The sequence below is a fragment of the Magnolia sinica genome, chromosome 9 (assembly GCF_029962835.1).
Source record: "Magnolia sinica isolate HGM2019 chromosome 9, MsV1, whole genome shotgun sequence".
Classification (NCBI taxonomy): domain Eukaryota; kingdom Viridiplantae; phylum Streptophyta; class Magnoliopsida; order Magnoliales; family Magnoliaceae; genus Magnolia; species Magnolia sinica.
The window spans coordinates 76,148,503-76,158,280 of record NC_080581.1 but is presented as its reverse complement, the minus strand read 5'-3'; the positions used below and the strand labels follow the sequence as shown (position 1 = coordinate 76,158,280).

The following is a 9,778-nucleotide window of genomic DNA, read 5'->3' as shown; positions in this document are numbered from 1 at the left end:
TAGTGCACTGCTCATTTATAGTGGAAGCTTAATATCAAAAGTTGGGGATCACCAAATAATGAACCCAAATGGGAGCATAGACATTTTTATTTATTTTTTTGTACTCAGGATGCTGCATAATTCATCATTTATATTAAGGATAGGTCCTAACAAATTTTAGGCCTAAGTTGTATGGTGACACTCAAAGGTGGAGACAATCCTTTCACACCAAGCTCAATTTAGAAAGCCCCCAGTTGTCAGACATTTCAAATAAAGGTGTCCATGACAGAATAAAAATACAATTGAGCTTATTTCCAACCAATCCTCCCGGAGTATAAGCAAAATGCAACTGATAATGAATGAACTACACATGGAAATTCAATATTTACTAATCTAGCCAATGCACCTTATCCTGGCCATCCAATTAATTAACCGCTTCTTGGATGCACCATGACTGAAACCCAAACTGATTAAATGATGTTAACAACTGGATCAATGGACTTACTGCAGACAAAGACAGTAAAAAAAATCCAAGGGGAAGCAACATTTACCAATTGAATAGTCCGAAGTCACACATAAGCTGATTCTGTTCAACGGTCCACTTGAAGGCACAAATCATATGGTTAGGATTGTTGGATGAATGTAATTTTTTAGTTACAACCTATCGAAGATGGGTGGTTAAGCTATTCTACATGAAACACGGTTACATAGGCATGCCACATACATTAACCGAGGAAATTACATGTACATGGCCCATATCACATTTGTGTTACTGTAGTTTATTAGCAATATATATATATATATATAGATATATTGTAGGTACCACAACTTTCATCTTCCTTCAGCATCTCAGATCGATGGCCCATGGTTGGGACAATGGCAACAAAGCCAAATCCAACATTTGAGTTTTTAAAGAGAAGGCCAATCTCCAAGCTTTATGTTATTTTTGCTCCTCATAGCTTCCACATGCTCCACATTGGAGGCAAGATAACAAAATTCAAGGGGAAAGGACTAGTTAGATGCCAAGCAATCTAGTTCAAAGATGAGAAGGCAAAGAGAGATTACAAGGGGTTCATCATCCGATTCTCTTACCGCCCCTCTATAGGAAGAATCCATTTTCTCTTCTCTGTTTGATTCTTTTGGGTCTTTCGAGGCCTCCAGTTCCTCCTCCTCTGCGGCTTCTGAAGGAGATGCTTGTTCTTCAGCAGAATCATTTAATTCGAAAAAAGCAGGGCATGAGAAACCAAAAGAATAGAGAAGATCTCTACCATGTTTAAAAGAGTCAGTGATCCAGATCAACTCATTTGGCCCTAAGTCGAGTCATGATTCACTTGACTCAAGGTTGATGACTCGGGGTGTAAAACTGGGTTGGGTCTCACCGAATTTGATTTGACTCATCCAATTTGCAACCATGACCTGACTAGTATGAATCTTAAGACCATAATCTAAATCATTCAATCCTTGAACAAAATGATATGTTAGTGCCACTCATAAATTTTTTAAGAGGCAGCTAAGTCAATGTTTTAAGAAAATTTATCAGCTGCACTCTTATTACAGGGGGGAGTACTATGTTCATTTCTATATGAGGATTTAAAGGGCATGTAACAAAATATCATAGCCACAACATAGAGCAGATGGCACTCAGTGAGTTTGCAAGAGTAAAGACAGCAGTGTATGTATTGAATTTGGCTCCCACTACAGATAACAATAAGCCAATGGATGAAACTATCATCTTGTGGGTATTTTTCATTTCCCTAGGAGAACTAGAAAACACCATTGATTTCGAAAGTGGCAGTAGCTTTACCTGAATTAACTTCATCAACTTCGGGACTGGTGTTGGGGTGAGAATCTGATAAGTCAGGGGTAGCTCTTCTTTTAGCATAATTGCTAGCATCAACACCAATGTTGCTTTTTTATATTCCACTATGGTTACTTTTACCTTTTTATTTGTAGTCTTTTTCCTCCTGAATCTATAAGGTGAAAGCATGTCACAAATTTCAGAATTCGCTAAGCAAAAAAAAAACTTGATTTTAAAGAAAGGGTAAAAAACCCCACAATATACGATTTTTGTACTTCTTAGAAGGATTCTTATTTCACCTTGAGGCACCGGGTGTACCTTGTAACTGGTGTGAACAGATAAAATGGCTCACCTGGCCATTAGGTGTGCTACACATACGCTGGATAATGATCTTCCGTGTCAATTATTTAATCCGTTGGCCTACCAGATGAGCACCCTGAACTAGTCATCAGGCCATGACACATGCATGAAGGCCGTGGGTCCCAGCAGATGAGCAATCCAGATCAAGCACATGCCAGTCAATTGGCATCTATGAGAAGGGTAAGATTCATAATCCTACCTCAGGCAGAGTAAGGGAAGTCTACTCTGACCAAATGATTAAGATGCATATAATGGTAAGTATTCACAATACCAAATGTAAGTAGCTTGTATTTAATAGCTAATGTTTTATGAATAAAACCAATTAAAGCTAGTGATATGAAACTTATACATAATATGTATTTCTTAAAGATATTTAAAGCATCCAAATCTGCAAAGACTACATCAATAATATGGCAGACAAAAGCACCCTTGAAATTATTTACAAGCCATTATGTACAATTATAATAATAATTGATGCAGCACCCTCGCATATAATTTACGACCTATTTATGTATATGCAAGTTATATTTGATTTACACAGATCATGAGGGACACAAGGCAGCATGCCCAAACTGCATATATACTTGTAAGAACTTATAGTATCAAATGTAAGTAGCTTGTATATAACTGTTAATGTTTCTATGACAAAGCCAATTAAAGCTAATGAACATGATCTTACACCATGTAGTCTTTTAAGATAACCTTCCAAATCCTAGAAAACAGAAGTCAAACCAGAATAATATAAGAGACGATGGCAAATAAAATAATAATGATAACAACAACAACAAGTTACGAAGCCCCCTCATGTATAATCTATCACATATTGACGTGTATAAGCATTACTATTAAGTATATTCGAGAATATAATATTGAACCAATACAATGTCTTTTATATTAAAAGCACAAAAGCACAACTATATCTGCAAATCTGTAATTTTAAGTTCATTTATTTTTTATAGGTAGAAAGCTTTTCTAATAGAGACAAGAAGCATTACGGATGCAGAAAGCATTCCAACACACAGATGCTCACTCAACACTAGAATCCATTTCTTGTTCTCAAAAGCAACTTCTGTAAAATACTGAAATCCTTTGTGGCATTTGTATTTTGGCATATACAATGGTGATTGAAAATTGGGCTCAAACACTTCTATCAATATGTGACACCCAACACCTATGTCTGTGCAATTTTCCCAAGTTGCATACACTGAACAGAGAATTATAAACACAGAGATTTAAATGTAACTGGATATTGGATTGTATTCAATCAAGACACCATCCCATGTAGAATCCTCATTTAGAGCAATTAAAAGACAAGTAAATTGTACCGAGCAACAAATGCAACAAAGAAGAGTAAGGACACCAGTAAATTGATTCAAATGTTTGAACCTCCTTGCATTCATCAACATTAGGACATTAAGGATGATGTGCAAGTGCAAGGAAAAAATATGTGAGAATATTTTCTAGATAAGTGGAGGACGAGTTCATATCATGTTGCATAGAAAGTTGGCATGCCTTCAGTCGGTGACACATTTGAACAAATTCCATTAGGTTATGTTTATCCTGTGGAATCAATTTGGCAAAGATACAAAGACATTAGCTAGTATAAGAAACTTCATCCCCATTCATACAGGCTAGAAAAGGCATAACATTCAGTGAAATGCAGAATAGAGAAACTTTGCGAAGTGATTGGTTTATAGAATAAATTATGACAAATACTAACCGCTTTAAACTCAAGTGGATGGGATCCAATTATGTTGAATAAGAAGCCACAAGCATACTTCGCATCCAGAAGCCTTTCCTTTATATATTGGAGTACTTTGCTGAGGAATAGCTTCCTAGCTTGTGGGTAAACATCCTGCACACCAAGATAAAGTCAGTTGCAATTAGTGAGAAAGATATTAAAATCTTTGTATAAGCAAACATCATCTGGTTTTAGATGACAAAAGGCAATGGAACAATCAATACATTTTATTTTAATACTAAGAATGGGAATACAATGCAAAGTAAACAATCATTTCCAACAAACTTCCGCATGAAAAAAAAGAAGCTCATGTTGATGATCTTAAAGTCAAATAAAAGACATCAATTGGTATTTTTTATCCATGTACTTCGACAATCACATGACAACTTTTACTGAAGCGAGCCTTTGATGGGTCTTGTCCACAGTACTGCAAGATGAGAAAGTCCTCTGGTATAATTCTACTTCCAGCTACTTAAAACAAGAGATAATTCATATGCAAATTACAAATGTAAAATGAAAGCAAGGATGGAAATCGCCAAGAGGTGAAATTGTTATTCATGATAGTAGACCCACAATACCTTGATTTTGTATCCTTTGAAATCTCTCCAAAAGAAAGTATGGTCTTTAGGATTTCCAATATGTTTTCTATCCATGGGTGCAGATGAGCATCTTTAAATGGTAAAAAGCTTTTCATGAAGGTTTTAATGCCAAATAGCTGCAATGCAAAATCAGAGAGAAGAAGAGGAAAAAAGTGAGGATATTAGCAGTGAAAGCAAACTTTATATGGTAACTGGATTGCAGAAAATCATAACAATTTTAGAGAATTAGTTGTTACATGTATTAATATTTCATAACATGAAATAACTAAAGGATAATAAACTAGTCCTACCCTGACTGATCTTCAATAAATAAAGTTCATTTTGTTATACCCAAGAGGTTTTAAAGTTATCTTCTACTTCAGGGAATAGAGATAAATATATCTAAATGATGAGATCTTATCTAAATGGGAGAAACATATAGGATGCATAAGATGGCTCATTTTCGTAAAGGCTAAGGACGGCATATGTTGCCACACTCTAATACTTTGCTTGTCATGATCCAGGAACTATGCTACAGAACAGAGAGGTAGATGATAACTGATTTCAATGGAAGGAACTTGGGTAATGCAAAAAAATACACAGTAACAATGAGATGCAGCAAGTTATAATATGTTAAGATGTGAGTTTTTTTTTTTTTTTTGTAATCAGTTCCAAGTAAATCATTCATTTTAAAAGAAAACCAAATAGATCAAATGGATGCTGGAATGAATAAGATGAAACTTAAAATGTGTTGAAGTTCAATTACAGTAATGATGCACATGCACAGAATGGCCCAAGGCCCAAATCATTATATACACAGACCATAACTTTCTACAAATATCGAGTCAAGTCAGGTAAAGACCAGGTCTACTACTTCCCGGCAAGGCGTGGAGCTAAGTCGAGTTCTTGAGTTGCTAAACTATGGCAAATGTGACCTGCCCCAAAAATCATGCTCATCTACTCATAATGCAATGCGCGTGGTACATTCAATGATAGCTAGAAACACTTCCATGATTTTAAAAATAAATAATTTTAGAATTTTTAGGGAAATTTATTAAAATTAATATTTATAGTTTATAATTAAAAAATTATTATAAAAATTACGATTATCTAATTTATTATTATTATTATTATTTTTTTTTGAAAAAGAAACTCATCATTAAATATTTAAAATGTTGTACCATTATGAAGGAGTATAACCTGAAAATTGCACTTATCAGATAATCATAATATTTCCTCGAGTTATAATGAAATGTAGGATTAGAAAGAAAATGGCAAGTAGCTGAATTTGGTAGGCCAAATCAAAATGTTAGTATCTTATGATCTGTGTGATTTCTTCCAAGCTACACCTCGTTCACAACAGTACCTAATTTGAATGGCATGGACTTTTTGTTCATTCATGTTATCCTGTTGACTGGCCACAATTTATATGGTATTGGAAAGAGGACATTCATGTATGCTTAGCTTTTGAGCTGTAGGTGGGCCAATGATTCAATGATACATGTCAGGACTTCAAATTATTGTTGTAAGGGTTTTGTATTGCAAAAAAAAAAATGGTTAAACCAAGAAAAATACAACAACAACACACATCCAACTAAAAAAATTTCCAAATTTGTTTATAATATGTTACAACCTAAATGTCTTTTGGGAGTGGTCCATCCAATGTCAGTCCAAACCGACAAACGGTTTAGATCCATGAACCATGATCCCCATTTAAAAAAAAAAAAACCCAACTTTTAGTTAAAGTGAGAGGACAGTTTAAACTTCTAATCTTGCAGCTGGCCTTCAATGAATGAACTAAGTCCCACCAACACATGATCAATCATCATACTTGTAATGTATAAATAAATAAATAAATGAAAATTTAATAAACATGAAATATCAAAACCTGTTGAGCTCAGTTATCAAAAACATGATCAACCATCGTACTTGTAATTTCACATTCCCGCTTTTGTTTTGGAATGGCCTTATTTTTGTCGTGTCCATTCATCCAACTAGGATGTATCTTCCGAATGGATTGAATGACGTATAATAGTTATGTTGGGCCTCATGCTCTGCTTTAAATGTTTCAATGGTTGGGCTTTCCCACACTCATGATCTTTAGGTGTAGGGTGAAGTTGAAAGGGTGCACCTTATGGACGGATTAGATATGGGTCCTACACCACACTGGACCCCACAAACCACATTCGAGAATAATCCTATTATGGAAATGTGTTGGGTGAGATACGTGGATGGGAGAAAAAGGAGGAGCTAAATACGTAGATGAGGGACAAAATCATTTGCAATGCCTGTTTCACACATTGCATAAAATACTCAGGCTCTCTAGGCATAATGCAATGTTGTCTATTTGAAATCCATTCCCTCCATCAGGTGTACATGAAAAAGATCACCTGGATAGAACAATGTGAATTGCGCCTAAAGCCATTAAGTTTGAGTGTTGTGGCCCACCTGAGTTTTGATCCAAGTGAGTCCCACCTGATGAACAGATTTGATGCAAGATACATTCCATGCTAACCACACAAACACTAGCCTATGGTTGGGGTCCCATTTTCATTGTTCCCTGTGGTGTGGGACATCTGAGTTGTGGGTTTAAATGATTTTTGGGAGCAGGGCAAAGAAAGGAGGAATACAACTGATGGACAGATTTGATCTTACATATACAACATGGTGGTATATGAAGGATGATGTGAGTAAGACACCATCCCATGGTAGAATCCTCATTTATAGCAATTAAAAGACCAGTAATTTGTACAGAGAAACGAATAAAACAGAGAAGAGAAAGGATACAAGTAAATTGATCATTCAAATGCTTGAACTTCTTTGCATTCATCAACATTAGGTTATGAAGGATGATGTGCAAGTGTATGGACCAAATATGTGAGAATACTTTCACATCATGTTGCATAGAAAGTTGGCGTGCCTTCAGTTGGTAATGCATTTGAGTAACTTCCATTAAGTTATCTTTGTCCAATGGAATCAATATGACAAAGATACAACAAAGACATTATCTAGTATAAGAAACTTCAACCCCATTCATATAGGCATGAAAAGTTACAACATTCAGTGAAATGAAGAATAGAGAAACTTTTCCAAGTGATTGGTCTATAGAATAAATTATAACAAATACTTACCTCTTTAAACTTGAGTGGATGGGATCCAGTTATGCTGAATAAGAAGCCACAAGCATACTTCGCATCCAGAAGCCTTTCCTATATATATTGGTGTACTTTGCTAAGGAATAGCTTTCTAGCTTGTGGGTTGACACCCTAGCTATGTGCCAAGACGAAGTCAGCTGCCACTAGTGGGAAAGATATCACAATCTCTGGATAAGCAAACATCATCTGCTTTTAGACAACAAAAGGCAATGGAACAATACACACATTTTATCTTCATACTAAGAACAGGAATACAATGCCAAGTAAACAAACATTTCTAACAAACTTTTGCATGAAAGAAAAGCTCTAGAATGTGATATCTTAAAGTCAAATAAAAGACGTCAATTGGTATTTTTTTATCCCAGTACTTTTGACCAGCACTGGACAGCTTTTGCTGAAGCAAGCCTTAGACGGGCCTTGTCCATAGTACTGCAAGATTAGAAAGTCCTCAGGTGTAATGCTACCGTCAGCTAATTAAAACAAGAGATTTAATACATATGAAGCCAAGGATGCCCATCGCCAAGAGATGAAAAACTTCATCATGTTAGTAGGCCTACAATACCTTGATTTTATATTCTTTCAAAAATCTCCAAAAGAAAGTATTTTTTATTTTTATAAAGGATTTCCTAAAGGTTTTCTATCCTTGGTTGCAAATGAGCATGTTAAGAGATAAAAAGCTTTTCACCAAGGTTTTATGCCAAATATCTGCTATGCAAAACCAAAGAGAAAAACAATGAAGAGTAACAAAGTGGGGATATTAGCAGTGAAAGCAAACTTTATGTGGTAACTGAATTGCAGTTATTAAAAAAATTAGGGAATTAGTTCTTACATGTATTAATATTCCATAACATGAAATAACTAGAGCATAATAAACTAGTACCCTGATTAACCTTCAATAAACAAAGTTCATTTTGTTTTTCCCAAAAGGTTTTAGTGTTGTCTTCTATTTCTTGGAATAGAGATAATTATATCCAATGGAGAAGATCTTATCAAAATGGGAGAAATATATAATGGCATGCATAAGATGCCTCAATTTTATAAAGACTAAAAAAGGTATACACTGCCGCACTCTAATATTTTTCTCGTTATAATAACCACAATTTGCCCTCTCTGGTTTCCAAAAACAGGCATTACAGTTTGCTTTATGCATCCCAGAGATTGCAGTACAGAAGGCAGATTCGCTTTTGTCTTTGGTATACCCACAAGCTTCTGTAATTAGTAGGAAACTACATTGTTATTAGAAGTAGGTCAATCACCATAGTGTGCTGTCCAGGTGTCTGACACTCACTACAAGAAAAAGACCCATAGGCGTCTGTTGGGGTTACCCTTCACCGGCGGCCAGTTTTACCGGCCGCAGGTAACTGGGCCCAATAAAAAGAAAAAAAAGGGATGCCCTAAATCATTTGCGTTCGCCCGGCCGACTCTCTCTCTCTCTCCCTGCCTCTCCTTCTCCCTCCCTGCCTCTCTGCCCCTCTCTCTCTCTCTCTCTCTCTCTCTCTCTCTCTCTCTCTCTCTCTCTCTCTCTCTCTCAAAACCCTAGTCCTCTATATCTCTATCTCCTCGGCCCTCTGCTGCAGTTCGACCTTCTGCTGGTCATAAATCTCGGGTTCTCAGGTATGATTTAAGGTTTTTTTTCCTTCTCATTGTTGCTTTCTGCAATTTAGAATACTTGATTAGGGATATGCATTGTCGAATCCCTACTTAGGGATTTGTATAACAAATTCCTAATTAGGGATGTGTATTGTCAAATCCCTAGTTCGGGATTTGCATTGTCGAATCTCTTTTTAGGGATTTGTATTGTCTAATCCCTAACAAATTTACTGTTATTTAATTTTTCACAATCTAAATAGAATCGGCTAAAGCTTGTATGATAACATGAACCGTGCATCATGGTGTGGGCCCCATGTGTTGATTGGCCAAAACAGGGGAGCACCGTTGATTGGGGGGCTTCGCAGGTATTTGTTCTCACTGAATTCGTACTTGTGGGCCTGAGCATGTGCATGCTAACAATCTCATTTGTGTTATGCCCCATGCAACCGTTTGTAGGAGATCTTTTCCGGTATGATACAGAGAGCTATTGGCAAGGGAAAATTGGGGTGATTGAACACCCAGCGTTAAAATTTTCTTAGGGCCCATGTAATATTTATCTGCCATCTAACTTGTTGTT

At 36.0% G+C, this 9,778-nt stretch overlaps 1 protein-coding gene across 2 annotated transcripts; it reads right to left on the bottom strand.

The window, feature by feature from the left end:
* Positions 1 to 750: 750 nt before the first annotated feature.
* On the bottom strand, positions 751 to 8,896 carry LOC131256482 (uncharacterized). Of its 2 annotated transcripts, XM_058257364.1 has the most exons (5): positions 8,868 to 8,896; positions 7,588 to 7,748; positions 4,457 to 4,593; positions 3,858 to 3,992; positions 751 to 1,178 (listed from the first exon to the last, which is right to left on the bottom strand). In XM_058257364.1, the coding sequence occupies exons 3-5, from the start codon at positions 4,529 to 4,531 to the stop codon at positions 1,068 to 1,070; spliced, it is 321 nt and encodes a 106-aa protein (XP_058113347.1). In that variant the 5' UTR covers positions 4,532 to 4,593; positions 7,588 to 7,748; positions 8,868 to 8,896; the 3' UTR covers positions 751 to 1,067. The 2 variants fall into 2 exon arrangements, with proteins under 2 accessions (XP_058113347.1, XP_058113346.1); XM_058257363.1 differs by lacking the exon at positions 8,868 to 8,896 and having other exon boundaries at positions 7,588 to 8,075.
* Between the last annotated feature and the right edge of the window lie 882 nt (positions 8,897 to 9,778).

Coding starts and splice junctions, on each gene's coding strand:
- LOC131256482 (XM_058257364.1), bottom strand. CDS start 4,531: ATGGATAGAAAACATATTGGAAATCCTAAAGACCATACTTTCTTTTGG. Junction 3,993..4,456: donor TCAAAGGATACAAAATCAAG/GTATTGTGGGTC, acceptor CTTGGTGTGCAG/GATGTTTACCCACAAGCTAG. Junction 1,179..3,857: donor ATCCACTTGAGTTTAAAGCG/GTTAGTATTTGT, acceptor ATTCTGCTGAAG/AACAAGCATCTCCTTCAGAA.